The following is a 24,932-nucleotide window of genomic DNA, read 5'->3' on the forward strand; positions in this document are numbered from 1 at the left end:
GTGGAAGATTCAAGGAGAGCGATATCATCAGAAAAGTCCAGGTCATTTAGCAATTTGGCAGGATATCTTCTTGATCGACGAGGACAGGTCACAGCTCCGGAGTCTGGTCCAGACGCTTTTCCCAAAAGGTAGTCAACAATGATAATAAAGAGAAAGGGAGCCAATACAGTACATCGCCTTGTAGGACTCCTATTGTTACATCGAAGGGTTCAGAGATGCCCCGTCAACGATTACTGTAAATTACCTTTATGGCACTGACCAAAGTGCTTGGAATGCCGTAATGACGCAATATTGAGAACATCACTGTTCTGTTACTGGAATCGAATGCCTTCTTGAAGTCAACGAAGGTAACTGTCAAGGGAGCTGGTATTCCTTAAAGCCTTCCATAATTCTTCGCAGTATATGGATCTGATGTGCGCAGCTGCGTCCTGGTCTGAAACCAACCTGGTTGCTTTTCAGCAAGGGGTCTAAATGAGGCCGGATTCGTTTTAAAAGGACATTTTTGTAGACTTTTGAATAGCAGCTATGGACATGAGTGATATGCGTCTATAGTTGGTCATCAAAGAAAGGTCACCTTTCTTTGGCAATGGTATAATAACATTGGTGATCCATCATTGTGGCCATTGGCGTGGTGGAGATAGTGTAGTGTAAACTTCTGTCACTCAACACACTTCCTTGGAAATAGTGTGTTATATTTCTACCTTTTATATCGGTGGTGGCCATCTTGGAATTTTGTATGTGATTGTGACGAAGTAAAATGTCAAACTGGATCTGCTTAATTCTAGATTGTACATTAATTATTGTAAGAATTAAAATCTGGCAAAAGAACTTTACCTAATGGTTTTTGCTTATGACGTTACACAGCGGCCATTTTAAATTTCTTGAATTGTGAGAGTGTCACATTTAAAACTGTACATAATTTATATCTAAAGCATCCAAAAGGCAAATAATTTACACAAAATACTTTAAGTTATTATTTATTTTGGTACCACTAGTGAATAACCGAGTTTTTTTTAAATTATAAATAGCGGCCATCTTGAATATTTCTAATTGCCCAAGGGTTACCATTTTACATCCCCCAAAATCTTATTTTGTACCACTCAAAGAGTAATAATCAGCAAAGAAAACTACTTTAACTGGTAAAACCATCTAACCTTGCTCTGCCACCGGACTAGGACTCCGGCAATCACAACATTATGCCTTATATGTTAGAAAAATAATTATCAAGCACGAATCACATAAAATGAATAAAAACAGCCGGCTTTCAACACGCGATATTCAAAATTCCCGCGCCGAAATATATCCAGTGCAATGTCGTGGTTATTTGTGCTCAATTGTTGCCAGCCTTCATTGTATTACTGGGACGTCATTGCACTCCGCAATCTCGGCGCCCGGGACTTTTGAATATCGCGTGTTGCGAGACGGCTGTTTTAATTCGTTTTTATGGTTAATTTGACTTTGTTTTAAATAAAACCTCGTGATTCACGCTTCACAAATTTCTTAACATAAGGCATAATGTTGTGATTGTCGGAGTCATCCTTTAATAATTAGTGGACTTTCCTACATATCCTTATTTGTCAAAATGTTGTAAAACGTACCCATTTTGTGTATTTTCTACGTTGTTCGCTTGTCCATTTCGAACGTGTGGAATCATTACCTCGCACCGTCACGGGAGAGTGATTTTGAATCGGGCATACGATCACGGCGTGGGAATCGCTACCTCTTTAAGGGGGCTGGCATTTTCTTTGGAAGGGGGTATCCCAAATTAAAAAAGTCTGCGTCAATAAAATTGCGACAACCCCCCTATTTTGGCAACAAAAACTTTATGACACCCCCCTCACACCACCACCACCGATACACCTTATCACCTAAACAGGCTAAAATCATATTGAAATTAGTTTTTTGAATAAAATAAACACTATCTTCCGACTCGCTACATATTGTTCATCAAATTTTTCTTTCCAAAATTTAAGACCCTGGTATATTTGGGACCCACCCACTTCCGAAGAAAATGCCAGTCCCTAAGTTATAGATCTTTATAGGCACCAGGACCAAATTTATTCGATTTTTGGATAGACCGTCGATGTTTTTTTTTTTTTTCTTTTTTCCAGTGTGTTTTATTCCCTGTACTTGGGACTGGTGGGGGGGAAAAAGTACATCAAGATGAACCACCAGACCCCTGCTCTTAGATTACTTCACTTCAATACAATAGGAGAATCACTTTATAACACTTCATACAGTAGAATAAGAATTAAGGTTTTTTCACAATTAATTGACAACTTATTTTATAAACGACCGTATATGATCATTGCATCTTCCAAATGATTTTAGCTAAGAAAAGTGCAGGGTCTTATGGTCTTTCACCTTCTTCCCTAAAATCAAAAAGGATACCTTGTTACACTGTCATTTTTATAGCGTATGCTAATCTATATACATGTTTTACTTGATAGTTTGTATATCCATACAATATATTTTCAATGTTTCACTTTTAATTTATTTATTTTGTTGGTAGATAGATTTTCATTGTACATGTAGTATTTAAAGCTTTTAACATAGAATAGCATAATCATGATAACATTACCATTTTTTTTTATTGATACACATCTGTTACTTCTGACTATCATGTCTACGAGTATGATTTTCTTTTTATTTTATTCCAGGGGTATCAGTAACCTTTTTTGCAGTGTTGTAGTCGAGACCGGCCTGTCCGAGACCAAGACCGAGACCGAGACCAAGCAGTCCGAGACCGAGACCAAGACCGAGACCGGCTGGTCCGAGACCGAGACCAAGACCGAGACCGGCAGGTCCGAGACCAAGACCGAGACCGAGACCGGGCTTGAAAAATGAACAGTGGTGCCGGAAGCATTAAAATTAAAATTTATGTGTCTCAGGGAACGAGCAATCCCCTAAATGCCTATTTTGGTCGGTTTTATTGTGCGCGCGAAATGCGCAAAATACACAAATACACATATAGAGTTTTATGATGCGCCTTTGATCATTATGATTCATGTTGCAAGTTTTATCTAGCGTTATCCGCTATGACCGGAATTTAAAGGAAAAATAAAATAGATTCTCGGAAAACACAAATGTTCCTTTTAAAAAAGATAATAAATTCACTTAATAATAAATTATAATAATATTTACCCAAAAAGTTGTTCAACGCTTTTTAAAGGGTAAGGTTTATAATGTGGACTTTAGGAAAGATTTTAAAATAACTATTATGAAAATACTATAAAAATGCTGTTTGTTAAATATTTTCTGCCAAACGTTATTAAATAAATGTTTTGCTAACTTTATAATATCATTATGTACAACAAATTCTGAAACCTTATTGTAAAAAAATAAGAAAACGTTTCATAACCTTTCCTAGCGTCAATTTGGTAACCTTTGAGTCCTTTGAAAATGAAGAAAACCATGAGGGTTTCTGTGTTTGCTGGGATTAACTGTAATGTTGCTACTTTTTAAATGATGTACGTATATGATTACTTGGGCAAATGCAAAGAAATATGACGTGTTGCTTAAAATAGATTTTAACGGAGTGGTAAATATAATCTAGGATTCTAGAGATTGAGACAGAGTTTGTTTATGATGAATTTATGCAGAATTTTTAGCAATTAATAATTGGGCCTAATTATAAATAATTGAATAGGTCTTGGGGTAAGAATGAGAATGTTAATTAGAGATGTAGTTAATCTTTAATGATTCAATTTATGAAAACTATTTAAGGGCTGCCAAATGACCAAAAATGGTGCTATTTGACTGGTCTCGAAGCCGGTCTCGGACCGAGACCTCGAGACCAGGAGGGCCGAGACCGAGACCAAGACCGAGACCAGCAGGTCCGAGACCGAGACCGAGACCAAGACCAGGCTTAGCTGGTCTCGAGACCGGTCTCGAGACCGAGGCCGGTCTCGAGACCTACAACACTGCTTTTTTGAAGCTGATTTTTGTATTATATGCAGTTTATTAATTGTTTTAACATGTTTATGTAGCAACCTCTCCGACAGATCTCCACTTCAAGATGACGTTTTAGATCTGCCAGAAAGTACATAAATTATGTTAACGTTTTTGAACGGATTTTTATCTAATTTATTCTTACACCATGATTTAAATATTGTGTATTTTGCTATGGTCAAGACCATGTTAATAAACCTGAGTAGTGTATCATTATGCGTAATTGATTGGTTTCCAATTATTATAGTTTCAAAATTTATGTCCAAAATCAAATTGAATGTCTTTTGGACAAAGTTGGTTATTTTGGGCCAAAAGTTTTTAACATGCATGCATGTAATAAACATATGCTCATAGTCGTCTACTGATTCACATAGTATACAGAGATCTGAGTTAACTAGATGCCATCTTTTAACAGCTTCCCGGAAGGTAGAATTTGGTGCAAAATTTTATAATTAAATTCAGCCATTTTGGAATTATCAGTAATATTTTTTGTTTGGCTTAGCCAAATTGTTGACCAATCTTTTTCTTGTTTAAACAATGAATTCCAAAATTGTTCACAATAGCATCTGGTTACTTTGTTTTTAACAAGAAAAGAATAAACTATCTATTCCAGAATAATGAATTGTTATCAATGACAACATTTCTATTTCCACCTGTCTTAAGAGTCGTCTTCCATCTTCTAGGAAGGCTTTGCAATATTAACTTATATTCACACAGAAAGTTGTTCTTTTTAGTCAACTTCTGCTTTAGTGAATTGGGTGTTAAGAGACCTTTTGAATTACAAATATCATTAATGTACACAATTCCACTATCTATCCAATGTTTAATAAATAGACAGAACCTGTCACATATGATGTATTTAGTGCCCCAAATAATTTCCTTTTTGATGTCTTCTACAGAAATTGGTTGAGTATACAGTGTGTGATTTATGCCAACATTCAACTACGTTTTTATAAAATTCTGAGATATGTTTCGATTTCAATATAGGAAACAGACACGAGGTCTCAAAGTTCATTTTAAATATCAACAATCCATTTCCAAAATGATTAAGGTAATAGAGTGGAATAATTTTCCATTTCGCGTATCCACTGTCGGTATAAGTCGTTTAACCCAATTACAATATAATACTTCGTGTTGTGATCTTATATCGGGTATTCTCAAACCTCCTTCAGCATAGTCTCCAATCATACATGTTCTTTTTATCTTATCTTTCTTACCATTCCATAAAAAGTTAAATATTTCTAATTCAACTTTCTTTATTATATACTCAGGTGTTACAATCACATTCATATTATAGTATAGTTTCGATAAGGCCAGTGATTTTAGTACAACTGATTTACCATATAATGTCAGGTCTCTTTTTCTCCATACTGAGAGCAACCTTCTTAATTTATCTAGCTTTGATTCCCAATTTAGTTTTTGAATTTCCAGTTTGTCAAGTCCAAAGTATATACCAAGGGATTTGACAGGACCAGAAGTCCACTTAATTTGCACCATTTCTGTTTGAACTGGGTCATCCTTCAACAAGATACCTTCAGTTTTTGTCATATTTAATTGAAGCCCAGAAACTTTAGAAAAACGATTTACTTCACGGATAGCTTCTAAAGTCGAATGAGCGTCTTTTGTAAAAATGGTGGTATCATCTGCAACTTGACTAATTTTTACCTCTGTGACAAAGTCTACTAGATTGGAGGGTATTTTGTCTTCGGATAATTGGAAACCTTGAATATTTTTATTATGTCTTATATTACATGCTAAACACTCCACCGAAATGACGAAAAGGAGTGCGGATAAGGCACAACCTTGACGAATACCACGCGAGATATTGAAGTATTCAGAGTTCCAACCTTTATTTGTAACGCAACTAAAGCACCTTCTATATATACACTTAACCATGTTTACGAAATTAGAGCCAAAATTAATTTTTTCCAACACTGCAAACATGAAATTTCTTTCTAGGCTATCGAAAGCCTTTTCAAAGTCTAAAAATAATATAGCTCCACTGGTATTTTGTTCCTGAGACAGCTCAATGATATCATTGACTAATCTAATGTTCTGTCCTATGAATCTCCCTTTAATATATGCAGATTGATCTGAATTTATTATTTTTGGCATAATATGTTGAAGTCTTTTAGCAAGAGCAGACGTTAACATTTTATAATCAGTATTCAGAAGACTTATAGGACGCCAGTTTTTCAGAAGTTTTTTATCATCTTTTTTGTAAATGAGTCTAATAATTGCTCGCTTTTGAGTAACAGAAAGCTCCCCTTTATAAAGGATTCTGCAAAAGAGTCATGCATAGGTTTTGCTATGTAATTCCAGAAAGTTAAGTAAAACTCAATTGGAAGACCGTCAGGTCCAGGAGCTTTGTTTGTTTTCATTGACTTAGCTGTCAAGTATAATTCTTCCAGCGTCAGTTCTTTATCACAATGTATCTTGTCTTCATTCGAAACAATTGAATCTAGGATGGTGCTTTTTAGATACTCATTGATTTTTCCATCTTCAATATCTCCCGTGGTATATAGACATTTGTAAAATCTTACACATTCTTTTAATACATCATTAGTTTCGGGACTTAGGCTTGGATAACAAATGACACAAATCACACAAATGATTGTTTAAATGTCTGCCATGTTGTTAACAAAGATTTACCGTATCATTGATGCATAACTATATCGTGCACTTGATGTTTTACTTAAGGGCGCACAACACTGGATATTACATTTCTCCCTTTTTTATGAGAATTTGGCTTCCAAACAAAATGTTAACTTTAACATCACATGCCTGTTTAAATTTGGTTCCAAATACATTTATCTCATAGTCCAAATTCTGGTTCTGTATGTATAGTCAATAACAGTAATATCTAGATACTGTTTTAAAGTTCTTGATGCTTTAAGACAATGTTTTGTCTTGTAAAATGTTCTCAATAGCTTGGCTTGATTATCTAAAAGTTCTTCAAACTGATAAATGTTTGAATTTCAAAATGTTCATAACTTTTAAGTATCAAAGTTTAACATGTAACTTCAAATGTTCTCAACTTTTAACTGTTAAATCAGCAGTAGTTTAAAGTTCTGCTTTCTTTAAAGTCTCTATTTGTCTTGGGTTTTTCCAGACATTTCTTATTTCAGTCTTTAAACATGTGTATTTTCACATGTATCATTGTGTATTTTCACAATGTTTACATTGTTAAATAAACTAAAAGTCAGTTTCAACTTAAACTTGATTGTCTCTTGTCTGATTATTTCACTTTTCAGGTAATTTTGATGGCTTTTCACAATATTATGAAAATAATTATTTCCTGAAAACTAAATTTCTTTTTCCTTTTAAAGAAACTTCCAAAATATTTGCATATTTTAGCAACAAAATAAATTCCAAAATATTTGCAAATTTTTTTTTGTTTTGCAAATAGCTTAGGCATTTTTTCCTGCCTATTTTTTCCTTTTTTTCTCTCTCCTGATTTTTTTTCAGGATTTTATGATGAAGTAAGTGTCCTTTCACAGTTCATAGTTCTTTCAGTGTCCTTTCACAATTCTTCATCCAACAATCTTGCACTGATGATTCTCAGGTTTCGTAGTCACTCAGGTATGCTGGTTTCCGTCGACTCCTTTGTAGCCTTGGTGTCTTTGTCGTAGCCACTGGTTCCGGATCTGAAGTTAGTTGTGATGGTTCTTCTGTTGTTTCTTGTGGTTCTTGATTTTGCTGAACCATGTCTTGAACAGGTGCTTGAATATTTGCCAACATGTGTTCTCTCCAATCTGGCGTTAACTTAGCTTGAACTTCATCTTCTCTGTTTTGCACTACAGCATTTGCCAACTTAAATCTAGCTGCATCACGATATATCTCTCTTCCATCCGTGACTCTTCTGGCTGCAATAGATGATCCATCAATTCTATAAATAACATAGAATGCTGGTTCATAAGCTGTTGTCCATTTAGTCTTCTTTGTTTGCTTCAGCAATACATAATCTCCAACAACAAATGTATGCTGTTTAGTGTTCTTGTTTTCTGCCTGGTGTTTCACTTTGTCTTTGTAATCTTGATCTCGCTTGTTGATATCTTGCTGAATGTCTTCTTGATCAGGATTTGTGATTATCTGATCTAGCTTTGTTCTGACTTTTCTGTTCATGAGCGCTTTGTATGGTGCTATTCCAGTTGCTGGGTGTGGTGTTGAGCGATACCCAATTAACATGTCTTGCATAGCTAGAATGCTATTTCTTCCTTGTAACTTGGCAATTTGTTCAGTCTTATTCACCATCTTCATGAAACTCTCTGCTTCACCATTAGCTCTAGCATGCTCCGGTGTCACTTTGTGATGTGTGAACCCCTCTTCTTTTGCAAAATCTGCAAATGCTTGTGAGTTGAACGGTGGGCCGTTATCACTTTCGACTCTTCTCGGAGTTCCGTGCGTTGCGAACATCTTCTTTAGTGCTTTCTTGGTAGGTTCCGCACTTGTCGAATAGGTAACTTCCACTTCAGGATATCTGGTTCTCTTGTCAATGCATACAAAATTGTAATGTCCATCTGGATATGGGCCTCCGAAATCTATCGCAACAACATCCCATGGTTTCTCTGGTATCGGTGTCATTTTGACAGGTTCGGTCTTGTGTTCTTTAGTTGTAACTCTACACTCGTAGCATTGGCCTATAATCTCTTCAACCATACTGTTCATGGTCGGAAACCAGTATTTATCTCTCAGTAGTTTCTTGGTTTTAGTCATGCCAAGGTGTCCTAGAAAAGAACAAACAGTAGCAGCAGGATGTAACACTCTCTAGTAGTAGTAGCTCCAACAAAACCTTGATAATATGAAGTTTCTACATGGATTTGTGATATAAATTTTATATGGATATTCTCAGTTTTATGCATGGATGCTACTGATGTACTTTAGTTTGCTGAATTATGTTACCATTTTGTGGAAATTAATGAATTTGTGTTTAAAATTTGCTGTTATACCTGACTATTGCTGCTATATAGTGTACAACATATATTGATTATTGATTGATTGAACATCCTCCCATTGACAATGGTCTTGAGTGGCAATACAATGGGTGAGGACACCCAACTGTGCCAATCCAACAATGGAACCTTATATGACTTTCCTGCTATGGACATATACAACAACTCAATGTGGAATATTGAACACAAGTCAATGTCAACAACTATTACTGTAATAAACCAAACCATCTTTGACCACATAAACAAGGAATTACGGTACAAATATGGAAGCCCGCAGATCAAGAAAAGACATGGCCTCATATACAGAGGTGTAATGCCTACAACTCTACAGTCCATCACAATCACCTGCAATGCAAATAAAACAATATCAGTTCAAGGTAACCCACATGTAGATTGGGTTGAAACTATATTCCCCGATATTATATCAACTATAGTTGCCGTTGCAAATGAAATTCTTTCGTCATCTTCATCAACATCATCATCATCAACAGCGTCATCTGTTATTAACTTTTCTTTGAATTATGACCATGATTTCCCACCATTACCAAAGTCAACTAGAGAAATCTCTACACAAACTGAACTATGCATCACCTCAACCCAGGAAACACAAACTGAAAAGCAGACCATTACCACTACTGCTAGTGCCAGTACACATACTGTGCAAGTACCCAAGTCCACATCCCCACCTGAAAACAAATCAACTACGCCATCAGTTTCTCCTGTTACAACGTGCATGACTGCAAGTGTACCTACTTTCAACAGATTTGATATCTTACATGTTGAAGAACCGTTAGAACCATGCACCTCAACCCCAATCAAGTTATCTGCTCGCCCTCCCACTCCAAGGACTCCGCCCCTCCAACCATCTGCGCCACCCCTGTCACCAGAAAAGGAATCACGGCATGTGATCAAAACAGCATGCCCCCTCACAACACCATGCAGGCCTACATCTATCTCACGGATTCCAACTATTACTAATGGACATATTAATGAACATGTACCAACAGCAACATCACAAGCAAATAGCCCTGTGGATGATCAGCCAAAGCCAAAGCCTACTGTGCCCAAGCCTACAACTCCCCCGCGACGAAGGATGAATTGTAAAACTGTTTTAATATTAGGAGACTCTATCCCCAAACACCTCGATGGCAACAGAATGTCACGACGCCTCAATGTCATCAACTTATGTGTCAGTGGAACCAACTTCCATTATTGGATCAAACTTGCACCGATTTTGGTAAAAGAGTATGATGCATCATCTGTAATTTTACATTGTGGAACTAATAACATTAAGTACTGCCTAGTCGATCGATGCATTGAACTCATGCAAGAACTTATTAAAGCGATTACAAATGTGAAGAGCGGTATCAGCATTGGTATATCATCTTTAACAATTCAAGGAAACAATGGACGATGTATTTGGATAAACGAATTCAACGCTCGATTGTTGAAAATTTGCAAGGAACTAAATTATGCTTATGTTAATAACTCAAATATAACAGTGTCTCATATAACAAAGACAGACTTTCTACATCTAAATAGAAAAGGAATTATACAACTTGCAAAGAACTATATATCTTTTTTATGGGATATGAGAACAGCAGAACTGAATCCGTAAACTCAAATGTCTTTACATGTAATGAAAATATTAGTAAATTAAGATGTGCACAGTGTACTACCAAAATTGTAAGACATGATATTTATGTAACTTGTAAAAATTGTTCTCTTGATTATCATATTACATGCATCGACTCTCATGAATTTGAGAAATCAAATAATTGGTTTTGCACATCCTGTTTTCACAAAACATGTAATGATGAACTTCCATTCAAAGAAACTTTTATTGATCTTAAATGCAAGTTACAAAAGGGCTCAAAATAGCACATATCAACATCCAGAGTTTTAAAAACAAAATTGACTATGTTAATCTACTTATGTATACTAATAAGATTGATGTTTTATGTATCACAGAAACTTGGTTAAATGATGAGATTGATGATTCAGAAATTAACATTAATGGTTATACTACTTTTAGGTTAGATAGGACAAATGGAATATCTCATGGTGGAATTCTTTGTTATGTTAAGGACAGCTTGTCATGTAAACAGAATAATGATCTCCATGACAATGACATTGAAGCCCTTTTCATAGAAATCAATTTACCTAGCACTAAACCTATTCTGATAAGTACTGTGTATAGGACACCAACTGCTACTATTGATTATCTAGATAGACTTAATGATACTTTCCAGAAATGTAACAACTTATATGATGAAGTGTATATCCTAGGAGATTTTAACTTAGATATAGCTAAGACTTTTTATTCTAAAAAGGTATCTACTCTGGCAAATAATTCAAATATGAAGCAGTTAATTAATGAATATACAAGGATAACACCCACAAGTAAAACAAAAATTGACCTGATATTTGTATCTAAGCCAGAAAATGTGATTTCATCAGGAGTTCACAGTTTAGGTCTGAGTGACCATTCGTTGATATATGTAGTTCGTAAACATAAGCAAATAAAACTTCCTCCAAGAAATGTTAAGACTAGATGTTTTAAACAATTTAATGATACTGATTTTATTAATACTATTCAAAATATTGATTGGAATCAAATTGAAGATATTGATGATGTAAACATTGCACTTAGCACATGGCAATCACTTTTTATTGAAGCTTGTGATAAGCATGCGCCTGTCAAAGAGAAAAGGATAAAAGGGTGCCTTCCTGAATGGATCAATAGTGATTTTCTAAGATTAAGTAAAGATAGAGACTTCTATTTTGATAAAGCACACAAAACAAACAATCCAGCTGATTGGGATATGGCAAAAAAATTAAGGAATAAAGTTAACAATATGAGATATTATCTTAAAAAGAATTATTGTAATGAAGCTGTTGTTAATAACATAAATTAAAGTAAAAAGTATTAAGAAAATTATTCCAAGTAGTAAATCATCCAATGTGCCTAACATTAATTCTAATAATGATGTTCCAAATGCAAAGTATACTGCAGACACATTTAACAAGTATTTTACATCAATTGGTACTGAACTTGGAAGAAAATTTGATACAAATGCAAATGTAAATTGTACATGTAATTCTATATGCTCTCAACAATGTAATTCATTATCTACATTTAAATTCATGGACATTAGTCCTGAGTTTGTTTTTGATCAGATACGCAATATGAAGATTGATAAATCAACTGGTCTAGATGAATTTAATGTCAAGCTGCTCAAATTAGCTGGACCTTACATTTCAAATTGTCTTGCATATATTTTAATATATCTTTAAGTAAGTCTATTTTCCCTGATCTATAGAAAAAAGCAAAAGTAACACCAATCTATAAATCAGGTGACAAAACTGATGTTGGAAATTATAGGCCCATTTCTGTTCTTCCAATTGTTTCCAAAATTATTGAGAGGGCCATTCATGATCAATTGTATATGTTTATGACTAATGCAGGTCTTCTCTCTGAAGATCAATCTGGTTTCCGTGCCAACCATTCAACTACCACAACTTTACTTAATGTAGAAGATTTTATACTTAAGAACATGGACAGTGGATTCGCTACTGGTGTTATATTTATTGATTTAAAGAAAGCTTTTGACACGGTCAATCATGAAATACTTCTTAAAAAACTTGAAAAGTATGGTGTTCAAGGCAAAGAGCTTCTGTGGTTTAAATCATATTTGTATAAAAGATCTCAAACAGTTAGTGTAAATTCTTCTTTATCTGACTTTGAAAATGTTAATATTGGAATTCCGCAAGGATCAATCCTAGGTCCTTTGTTATTTATTATTTTTGTAAATTGTATGCCTAATGCTGTTAACTGTAAAACTATCATGTACGCAGATGACACAAGTTTAATGTGTAAAGGAAATAATGTTTTGGAATTGCAAGCTAAATTAGAGTCAAGTCTTTGCAGTGTAGCAAATTGGTTTCATGCAAACAAACTTACTTTAAATGTTGATAAGACCAAGTTTATGGTCTTTGGTACCAACCAAATGCTTGAAAAGTTTAATGATATAAATCTAACATATGAGGATACTTTTATTATTGAACGAGTTCACGAGTTTAAATATCTTGGAGTAAAACGTGATTGTAAACTTTCTTGGTCAGCTCATGTAGATTATTTATGTAAAAATGTTTCTAAAAAAATTGGTGTCATTAGGCGTGTTAAATACTTCCTGCCTCGTCAAACCATTGTTATGTTATCAAATGCACTTGTTATGCCTCAATTTGATTATGGTAGTTCTGTATGGAGTAATTTTTCTTGTGAATCTCAAGCAAGGCTGCAAGTGTTACAAAATCAGCTAGCCAGGACAATTTTATCTGCTGATATTAGAACACCAATAAGTAACTTAATGAGTGCACTACAGTGGATAAAACTAAATGATAGATGGAATAATCAACTTCTTATTTTAGTTTTAAGTGTTTAAGAAACCTGGGTCCATCTTATCTATCATCTAAATTTGAATTTGTTCATGATAGTCATATGCATATTACCAGGAATCATTCATCAAATACTCTTGTTGTACCAAAATGTAATTCAAATTCAGGCAAGCGTACATTCCATGCCAGAGCTGTTAATACTTGGAATGAAAACCTCAAATCCGCAAAGAATTCAATAATATGTCTTTGTATCAATTTAAAGCGCGAACAAATACTTCTGCTAAATAATTTGGGATTTCTATTCCCTTATAAATTGTACTTTTTATAAGGACATTTTAGCTTTAGCTTGTATTTTGTATAATCTTTGCCATATGAGTTCAATACTATTTATTATGTTATTGATTTACCATGTGTAAGATGTAAATTTACTATGTATCAATATGTATTACAGTATTTTATAATTGTATGAGGGCCTGCTTGGAAAGCAGTGCTTGACACTGAAGTGGAATTACCCTCAATAAAGAAAGATTATTATTATTATTATTATTATGTGCCGCCTTGATCACCTTTCTCTGAAGTACTCTTGGAATTACAATCTGACTCATTCTGAAGATTATATCTTCCTCGATGTACAACTCATATCTGACGTTGTGGAATGGCTGTATGTCTTGATCTTTCTTGTAACAATCCCAGTCATTCTTCAGGATTCGCTGCTTCACCTTCTGCAGTTGTTCATCTTGTGCTGTCTCTTCTTTGATTCTATCTATCACTACTGCATGATCTTCTTCAATGTGCTTAACCATGTGCTCTGTTTCCTCGCTTTCTGTTTCTGGTAAAGGATGTCTTGATAAGAAGTCTAACGGATCTTGCTCATCTCTACCTGGCTCATAGATTAGTTCATAGTCAATGTCTTGTAGATCCATAACCCACTTCTCAATTCTTGGTGGTAGCTTAGCAGTTGCCTTATTGAACATTGGAATTAATGGCTTGTGTGCTGTTATGATCTTGAACTTCGGTGCTCCTAACAGGTACATTCTGAATCTGTTCTTCGCCCACTTGATGGCGAGAGCATCTTTCTCTGTCTGACTATATCTCTTCTCAGCATCTTCCATTGTTCTACTGATGAAGTGTACAGGCTGAACTCCTTTATCAGTTTCTTGAAATAAGCCAGCTGATAAACCTTCATGGAAACTAGCCTCTGCTCTAACTATGATAGGCTTCCTTGGATCAAAGAACGCTATAGTCTCTGCACTTGTGATTGCTTCCTTGATTTCATTGAAACATCTGTCTTCTTCTGGACCCCATTTGAACTTTGCATCCTTATGTGTGATAGCTCTCAGTGGTGCTGTAAGACTTGAATATCTTGGTACGAACTTCGCAAGATACCCGACCATCCCGAGGAAGCTCATCACTGCTTGCTTCGACTCTGGAGGTTTGCTTTCTCTCACAGCTCTCACTTTCTCTTCTGTTGGTTCCAGGCCTTCTTTTGTGAACTTGTATCCATAAAACTCCAACTGGTCCACGCCAAATTTACACTTCTCTGGGCTAAATGTAATCCCATATTCTGCTGCTCTTTGCAGAACATTCTTCAGTGCTTCATTATGTTCCTCTTCAGTTGCTCCACCAATCAGAATGTCATCTCGTTGGTTCAGACAATTTGGGATGTCCCCAAATATCCTGAAGATGGTCTCATCAAACATATCCTGTGACGACTTGGCTCCGAAAATTAATCTTTTCGGTCTGTAATTGCCCCATGGTGTACTAAATGTAGCTACCTTCCTGGACTCGGGATCTAGCATTAGCTGGTGATACCCTGCTTTCATGTCCATCTTGGAGAAAATCTTCCACTACCGTTGCTTGCGAAATTCTGTTACGGTCCATATACTTGTTCGGTACTTAATCAACACTTGCTCTGATCATGTGTGGCTCTAGATCTTCTTTCGGTGTTGTCTTGAATCTTGGTTTGGGTTGGACTACCAATGGGCTACACCACGTTACAGACTCGCCTTCCGGTACCCTCTCAAAAATCTCTTGCTTTTCGCTGTCATCTAACCATTTCTTCAACGGTGCCTGCAAATAATATGGTACTTGTCTCGGCTTCTGAGCTACTGGTGCCACTCCAGTTTGCATATTCAGCTTTGCGTATATCTCTTTGTCTCCTTTAATGTCTGTAATTTTCCCTATTCCATTGAAGACTTGTGGATACCCATCAACGATTTCTTGGATTGATGATCCGCTTGTCTTTGCTGTATACTTCACACTTGAAATTTCATCTGGAATTCTGAGGTTATTTATCTTCCCAAGTGATCCATCTGGTCTTATCTCCAGCATGCCTAGATAACGTAGTGTGTACTTGCCAAGGAGTGGTGGTGAATTTATTCTTCCATAAACTACGACGAACTTGGTCTTGACTCCCCGTGTGCTGTTTCTCACCACAGCTTTGAACTCTCCTTTCACTGATAACTCGCTTTGAAGAGCACTCAGTTTGACTGTACTTTCAGTAAGTAATTGTTCATTCTCTGATCTGTGAGTGAATGCCTTGTATTGGTGTTCATCCATGATGTTGACATCTGCACCGCTATCTGGGTCTATTTGAACTTCCACGTCATTGATCATTACAGTTACTGTATCACTACTATTGTCATTGTCATGTATCTTCTTCACCGGTCTGACTAATAGTAGACTTGCTAAGGGGTGAAAATAGGGTAAACGCTGCATTTTTTAGTACAAAGGTCCCACTTGGTATGCATGTTCCTTGGGGCAAGAGGAAAAGATTCATCCAAAGAGACACTCAATATCTATGCATAAAACCCCCTAATTAGCATAAATTATGCTAATTAGTACCCAGAATATGGTATTCTCTACCTTTTTGAACCACTACGCCTACAGACATGTGTAAACATTTGAAATTGGCTTAATTTAGGGTAAGAAATTCATTTTTGGGATTGTTTTGGGAATCCGTGGTCATTTTGACCCTCAAATCCAAGATGGCCGCTGTACGCCATCTTTAAAATTAACGTTTTACAACTTTTGAACCGTTTGAGCTATAAACTTAAGTGACATATCAATTTGTACTAATTTTGGCTGGGAAACTCATTTCTGGCACTGTTTATGTGATAGGAGATAATTTGAAAAGGGTACAAGGGTTTTTAAATGTGAATTTCATGGTACCTGTCATTGTAGAACATCAAACCTATGTTGTAATATACCTTAATTCTTAGCACTATTGGGGACACACTTTATAATGTATGTTTGGTTTTTGGAATTTTCAGTCCACTCTATTGATAGCAGCCAGCGTTATTTGATTTAAAATGACCAGTATGGATACACATGACTGGAATTTATTTTAATTCTCAGTCGGTCAAAGATGAACCAATTGCGGATCTGTCAAATTATGTGGGCAACATAAAATAAAAGCTTGTTACACATACAGAACTGCTGAAAAATATATCGGATATCTGTGAGTATGACGATTTGCCCAGCTTTGTACAAGTAGATGATATTCCTGGTTGTGGTGGTGGTGCGAGCAGTGCAGTACTAGATAGCCAAGGAAAAACTAAGCTAGCCGTATGACATAAAAAAACTGCAGAAGCGCTGTCAACCAACAGAAGGTGAATCGGGCAAGCAACATGGGCAAGGAGAAAGGCTGAGAGGACTACATACCAAAACAGCCCAGTGAAAACAAGCTGAATTAGTTTCCTTCACTATATAGTATATAATGCCCTAGAACTGGCTCAGTTCCTCGGACTATGAGGCCGCGAAGCGGCCGAGGGCGCGCGCGCCTGAAGCGCGCCCGCGAAGGCCGCGCTCGCCACTTCAGAGGACTACTTCCAGCGGGTACTGGTCACGGCACTGGGTCCAGGGCTAATAATGCCCTAATCCGATCAACAGACATGGCAAAGGTCGATAGCAAGACATTCAACTCCATCAATTCATCATCGGATCCCTCCTGATGAAGATGTGTGTTGTACACATCGGAATATTTAGATAAGTATCTCAATATATTTGTGTTGAATGACAGTTTAAATCTACTTTGCTTGTTTATCTACCAACCAAATGAGCATACACCGTGATATCAGGCGAATGAGCTCTGGCATGGTTTGTAAATCCCAAGGGACAATAACTGCAAATAAAGACTCTTCTGGAAGTGCTTCTTTTGTTGGGAGTCTGGAGACAAGAAGGACTTTAGAAAATCTTCTTTTTTGGCACAAGCAGTCAAGGTTTTGTGAAGGCCTATTCTGGATAAAAAACAGATCTGTTTTCAGACTCTTTCTCAAATTCCTCAGAAGCAGACTTTGTTGTACCAACATTGAAATCTTTCCTGCATATGCTGTTAGATTGACCTTGCATTGATGCCGCTATACGTCCTGCTTCTTCGTAGAATATTGTGTTATCGCTGTAACAAACCAATATGTACACCTCTGTATGCTAAAAAAGCGAATCCCAGAGTGTGCCACGTCATCTGTGTCAACGACAGGCTCCATTATCTCTTATAGTGGCTATGAAGGTACATATGAAAACGGGTAAGGATAATCTTGTTGGCATGCTGGCAGAACGAAGACTTAAACCAGTCTGCTTCGGGATGGGAAAGGCTTGACACCACTCTTTCAAGGGTTGAAGAGCGGCAGCAACTGGAAAGTCAGGAGCAAGGCCAATAGCAGTAGTTTGCCTAACTCAACATATTGGGATAGGTTTTCTTCATCAGAATGAACAGCTGTGCCTGATACTTGGTACACATATCTAGTCCTGTAAATGTGAGATGCACTAATGAAGGACTGTGCTCTCCCACTGTTTATTCACAACTGTGGTCAACCTACTGCACTCCAACGTACCTGTCACCTAAAACTGACCACATCATCTTAAAGTGTGCATGTCCCCAAGCAAGACAAGGTACTTGACTTCAGTAATGTCTGTATCTAAAACTTCCACTGCAAACGCTTTGCAAGTCTGGACATTAGCAGATCAGCTACCACGACGGGTCTCTGTCCTGGATTGAGGTACTCAATGGCGCGTTTGATGGTCATCAATCATCATACAGTGACGCATATTGTGGTGGGACTGTATGACTCTCTGCGTGGTAGGCAGCCCATCTAATTCAACCTGCTGCAGTACTCTGGATGCAGGTATTGGATGGCTGTTAATGTCATGCAGTGATGGAACATGAACAATTTCATCCTTAGGCAAAGATACATCCACTGGGAGTGGTCGGACATGCTTTTGGCACATGCTGAACAGAATGAGATGACGCAGTTGTTGATGAGGGATTATAATCAATGCCATCACTTCCGCCAGTCGAGAAGACTCCTTTGGTGACTTCAAGAACTACAACACCTTGTCTGACTTGACATCGCCTGACTGCGCACCCATCTCTTTCAGTTGCAGTTGAGTATCTTCCAGTTGACCTGCTTCCTTGAGAAGTTGACTCAGGTTCCACTTCTTGTTAATTGCTTTCTGTACTAGGCTTTGCTTTTCTATCGTTTGGATTAAATGTTCCAAAATACGTTCCTCGTAGCTATCGCCAAACTCGCATTCTGTTGCTTTTTCTCTCAGCCTGGCTGCATATGCCACAACTGTTTCCTCCGATTCCAGTCCAATCAATCCATGTACAATGTGGAAAAATTATTTATCTCAAAACATCAATTGGAATTAAATTAATTGTCAATTTTACACATCTACATTTATATCCATTAGCTTAATCATAATTACAGCTTAATTATTATCATTAATTATGCACATCTGGATAATTATATCCATGTTTTATTAACATTTTAAAACTACTATAAATCTCCTATACATCCCAAATTTCTGTATGGTAAGGACCTCTCTATTCATTTGACTCAGATGCACAAGCCCATGCAAGCCAGGGCACAAGAAGTGCACGTGGCTGGCGGAAAATCTCACCAGTCACATTATCATGTGTGCAGCATACAAGTAGTGGAGCGTATTTGGATGGGGAATATCAAAATGATTAATAAAAGCTATGATAATATTTTAACATGATAACTTGAAATTCACCACAAAAGAAAAAATCTTGAAATGTTTTCCCAGTTTGCTGGTTTTTTTTCTTTAGTGATCAGTCATTGTGTGAATTAGACATGTAGCATATGGGTGCTGCATTGAATCAATCTAAATGACATTGGTATGTAGGCTCATTCATTTCTGTCTTTCATATCTCTCTTTCGCTGTGCTCTCATCCTCTCTCTTCACCACCTTCTCTCTCCCTGTCTCTGTTGCTCTGTTTTCCTCTTCTTTTGTGTCTCTGTCTCTGTTTTGCTACTTCTTATTTGTCAATGTTTTCTTGCAGATGATACAAACAGTGATAGTAATGATGAGAGCTTAGACTGCTGTGCCTGTGGCTCACCTAAATATAAAATCACATTTGAAGGGATGTGGTCAAGCCGCACACACCGCAATTTTCCTGAAGGTAAAGTGTAATGAAAGGATAGCATTTAAGAAAAGGGCCAGTTGGCGCAGCGGTAATTTCCTCGCTTTGCACCACTGAGGTCCCGGGTTCAAGCCCGGCCCAAGGACTCATGTGCACTTGGTTTATCCCGATTCTATGCTCGCTCTCGCAGGTTTTCTCCGGGATCTTCGGTTTCCTCCTGTATCGCAAAAATCGGTGATTAGTTGTTTTGTTATCAAAAAAAAAAAATTCCTTCACCCAATGGAATTTGGGGAGCTGCACAGATAATTGGTGGATGTTGCAATCTAAATGCGGATAGGTGTGCGCCGTTCGGCAGCAACCTAGTTGATGCGATCGGATTGTGATGATTTACCATTGCAGCGAAATTACAGCGCTTTGAGTCCTCTCAGATCTGGAGAAAGGCGCTTTATCCAAAATTTATTTTATTATTTTATAAAAGTACAAGGAGTAAAGCTGCTTAGTGTCATCAGTATCATGTGAGTTGATGTGAACATTTGTTACACACGACCAAGCATTTTGATGTTCATGCCAGTTACATATGAATAATACATGTAGGTTACTTCTGATGGAGATTCTCCAACAAACATTTCGGGTGATATTTGCATTGAAGCAATATGGAAATAACCCTACCACTGCCATGGTAGTCGTGAGTGGAGGTGCCCCTTATGTTGCCTGCATGGCTCCAGGGAAGACATCCAGAGCTTGGTTAGATTTAGACCACATGAAAAAAAAAAAAAAATTTTTCTTTTCCAATGTGAGATTATTTGGGATAAATACCTTATAGTACCACGAAAGACTTGAAAGTGATCTTTGTTCTTTAATAAACTTATTTAGCTGTATAAAGTTTTCTTTAAGCACTCTAAGGTCTTTAAATGTTTGAAAATCCAAAAAACAAAAATCAAAACAAAACAAAATCTGTCTAATCCCAGAAATTGAGGGATAAGTTTATACTGCCTTATTGTAATTAGGATTAATACATGAATGTTTTACATATTACATTCTCACTTCTCAAAGTCTAGAGAATAATAATAAATACCAAGTTTGGACTTCAAGCTCAAGAACTACAAGACTGAAAGACTAATAATTCTTCTCAATAATAAATGTGGGAAGTATCATCTTTGGTGCTCAAAACACCAAATTGGCTTAAAATTGCGATTTTCAAATTTGCATGCATAAATAGTAAATTTCTTCTGGTAAACTGAGGAATCGATATAACAATGTTTAATTATGTATTAATATTCCTAATGAGTCTCAAGTGACAACCCAGCAAACACAAAAACGTTTTAAAAACGTTTTAAATAAGTTATATTTTGGCTTTTGGTTTAGGTAAAAACGTTTTAATAACATTAAAATGTCGGGTTATATAAAGGTCATGATAACGTTTTAAAACGTTTTGTATGAAAACACACTACAATAATATTTTAACAATGTTTTCAAAAAATGTTATTATAAACTATTTTTGCAAACATTTTTGCCAAATATTGTGTCAATACTTAAATAACATTATGTTAAAATATTTGAACCCAGCAAACACAGAAATGTTCTTAAAATGTTTTTTTCAAAACCTTTTAATTACATTTAAATGTCGGGTTATATAAAGGTCATGAAAACGTTTTTAAAACGTTATTGAAAATATTTTGGGCAAACATTTTTCGCAAAATATTTTTTCAACCCCAAAATAACATTTTGTTTAGAATGTTTTGTATCAAGTTTTCAAGAATGTTTTTGGAATGTTATTAAAACGTTTTATACCCTTTATATAACCCGACATTTAAACGTTTTCTGTGAAATATTTTTGTTTGCTGAGCAGTATATTATCAAAAAATGTTTTTTAAGGTTATGACAACGTTTTATACTCTTAATATACCCTTTATATAACCCGACATTTAAACGTTTTCTGACAACCTTTTATAACCTTTTGCGAATGATGTCGAAAACGTTTTGTGTTTGCTGGGAACTGATCATCAAAAATGTTTTCATTTGGTATATAATCACTCAATAAAGACATTTACTGTATTCTCCTTTATCTTATTTAGGTTATGACCATTGGTCTGATTTAATTGGTGCATCCCACACAAGAGATTATACCATATGGGAGTACGGTGGTATGTCATCACTAGGAGTCAAACAAGCTGCTGAGCTTGGATCCCCTATAGCATTAGAAAGGGAAATCAGAGCACAGGTAAGCCCATATATATACAGCTACATCGACTGATTGTGATACAACATAGCAAATTTTTGAGCACCAAATGTAATTTTCACTGGGCCAAAATTGCGACTTACAGCCTCTGAGCAAACACTAGACGTAGGAGCAAAATTTGTACACTGTGTATTTATAGCGGTGAATGTCTTATTTTCAATGCGCAAAGAGTCAGTGATCATTGGTGAATTGAATTGGAATGAATATGTCTTAAAAACTGATTTGAATAGAAAGAGATCCGGTTGCCAAAATTGCAAAAGAAAAAATATGAATTTTGAATTTTTCGCTGAATGAGAGTGATCCGTCCAATTCCCTTCGGATAAGAGCATCTAACATAGCTATAGACTGATTGTTCTCGCTCAACCGTAAAATAATTAATTGCGGGATGCACAGAGTTGAGATGGATGGTGAAGTTGTCAATGTCACAAGTTTTAAGGACTATCATGGTGTCATCGACGTAGAGTCCCAAGAACCGTGGTGGGGAATGGAAGGAGGAGAGCGCTTTTTCCTCGAAGTCCTCCATGAACAAATCCGTGACAATGGGACACACGGGGGAGCCCATAGCGGCGCCCTCTATTTGGGTATAGAAAGTTCCATTGTGGGTAAAGTATGTGGTCTTCAGACAGACTCTCAGGAGATCAATTATCTGCTTGGGACTCAAGGTGGTTCTGGTGGAAAGTGTATCATCGTTGGTGAGACGCTTATGGATAATGTCCAAACTTTCATCCACAGGAACGCTGGTAAATAAAGCGCTCACATCATACGAGACCAAAGTTTCATTGTCCGCGAGTTTGATAGCAGATAATTTGGCTACCAAGTCCTCACTGTTCTTGAGATGTATGGGTGTACCGCCAACTAATGGTGAAAGTATCTTAGAAATAAATTTGGCAGTATTGTATAGACCCACAACTTGACACAATGGGTCTGAGAGGGCACGCGTCCTTATACACTTTTAGGTAGTCCGTTGAACTTTGTGTCCGATGAAGTGGGGTACAATAGACGATAAATGATTACATTAATAACACCCTCATCACGAAGTGATTGAAGAACTTCAATAAGCTGATTGCGATACATCGATGTTGGGTCACGCCTAAGCGGCTTATAAGTATCAGTGTCATTGAGAAGATCGTTGGCTTTATCTTGATAATCGGTCTTATTCAAAATCCATAGCATGTTACTTCAGAACTATATTCCTGATTCAGTATTTTGTGGTAATTTTAGGTCTTGTGTGCTAATATATGTTTTGAAGGAATGGTCTTGCTGGCTGAATATAATTTTGAAACCTGTCAAAATCAGTGATTGCCTTAAATATAAATAACAAATACCAACAACTCACAATGTCTTTGTCAATTTGTCCCATAGGGTAGTTATATTAAGACAGTCATCACAGCTCCAGGATTGTGGCCAGCAATTGGAAATATGACAGCACTCTTCAGAACGAATCGAACCCATAACCTTGTTTCTGTATTGACCATGCTGGGACCCAGTCCAGATTGGTGGGTGGGAATTAGTAAAGCCAACCTATGCACTGAAGATTGTGGATGGGAGGAGATGAAGGTGTTTGATTTGCAGCCATGGGATGCTGGAACAGATAGTGGACCTACATATAGGGTGAGTTATGAATAAATGACCCAATTCTTAGACTTGACCTAATTGGGTTTTTTGACATTTTAATCACAAATGAATCAAGCATTAACAAACCCCCTGAGCTTTAAGGTTTGATAAATTGATCTACTAGGTGCGGTAAATAACTTTCAAGTAGCCCATTGTTTCAATTTAACATTATCCAAAAAAGCACCCAAAACTGTTTCACTGAATAGAAAGCACCCAAATTGGGTGTGAATGAACATCCAGTAAGAGTGACTGATCAATAAATAATTAATGGGAAAAGATCAATATCCTGAGCCATGACAGGTGATCTAAAGTAACTAAACCATGTCATTATTTTGGTTTCACTGTATGTTTGTTAAAACCAGCTAATTAGATCTGTTATGTTCTTTTCTTTGGTGACTAATTACAGGCAGCTAATGCACCAACCAGACCACAAGTACCAATCCATGCAATAACTAGTTCATTCCCAGCCAATGAGGAGTCACCATTTTATAGTTCATCAGGTGTACCCATTAAACCATTAGCCAGAATCTACTTAGAACGGATAGAGTTCGGGGATACATCATGCGATGAACCAGTCAATACAGGAGTCGGGAAGTAGTCAAATCATCCAACACCTCGGGATCGGTAGTTTTGACTACTTCCCCTCAAAACATGTTGTATTTGTATAATATCACACGGGTAAAAACCAATAAGATTGCAGGAATGTTCTCAAGTGTTTAAGAATATGCTTTAAAACGATAAGACTTTTATGCTTGCGAAACCTGTATCTGGTTCATGGCCTTAAATTACATCATTTTGCATGAATGAATCCAAAATATTTGCTTTTAGTGTGCCAAAATTCAAAATAATAAAAATCTGAGTGGCATTATAACTGCAAATCTTTGTTTTGCTTACACATATTTGCTGGTGTTAACAACATAAATCTCAAATTTAGGCGTGGCCGAATGTAACTTCCGGTACTTTGCCAGAGTGATTAAAGTTAAATGCAGTGAATTGCAGATTTATGCCTGCTGGTTTAAGTGTCCTAAGTTGGAAAATTATTCTTTGTTCCATCAGTTTGCGGTTCCTTCACGCGCACGCACTTCATGCATAAAATTTTCTTGATCTATATTATACAGGTATAAAAATTTATATAATAAATACACTTCTTTTTTTTTGTTTTTACTACATCACCCTAATGTACTAATACACCCAATACATAACCAGGGAAGTTCCTCTTGGTAGTGGCGGAACAAATATTACCTTTAGTGTGCCCAGAGCAACTGACAACTGTGATTCGACCACACTGCAAAGCAGACGATACACCAGGAGCAGAGGCGGATTTAAGGAAAAGGGCCCTGTCAGCAAAATATCCTGGGGGCCCATTAGTAAAGAGTTGGAATCAGGAGCGTGT

At 36.6% G+C, this 24,932-nt stretch overlaps 1 protein-coding gene across 1 annotated transcript in view; it reads left to right on the top strand.

Moving 5' to 3' along the window:
- The window catches only part of LOC140135433 (spondin-1-like), a 160,321-nt gene extending 135,668 nt beyond the window's left edge, over positions 1–24,653 (top strand). The window contains exons 2-5 of the mRNA XM_072156929.1: positions 19,606–19,725; positions 21,762–21,907; positions 23,288–23,536; positions 23,946–24,653. Coding sequence (XP_072013030.1) covers positions 19,606–19,725; positions 21,762–21,907; positions 23,288–23,536; positions 23,946–24,137 — 707 coding nt within the window. The 3' untranslated portion in view covers positions 24,138–24,653. The remainder of the gene's footprint in view (positions 1–19,605; positions 19,726–21,761; positions 21,908–23,287; positions 23,537–23,945) is intronic.
- Positions 24,654–24,932: the final 279 nt, after the last annotated feature.

The sequence above is a fragment of the Amphiura filiformis genome, chromosome 16 (genome assembly GCF_039555335.1).
Source record: "Amphiura filiformis chromosome 16, Afil_fr2py, whole genome shotgun sequence".
Taxonomy (NCBI): domain Eukaryota; kingdom Metazoa; phylum Echinodermata; class Ophiuroidea; order Amphilepidida; family Amphiuridae; genus Amphiura; species Amphiura filiformis.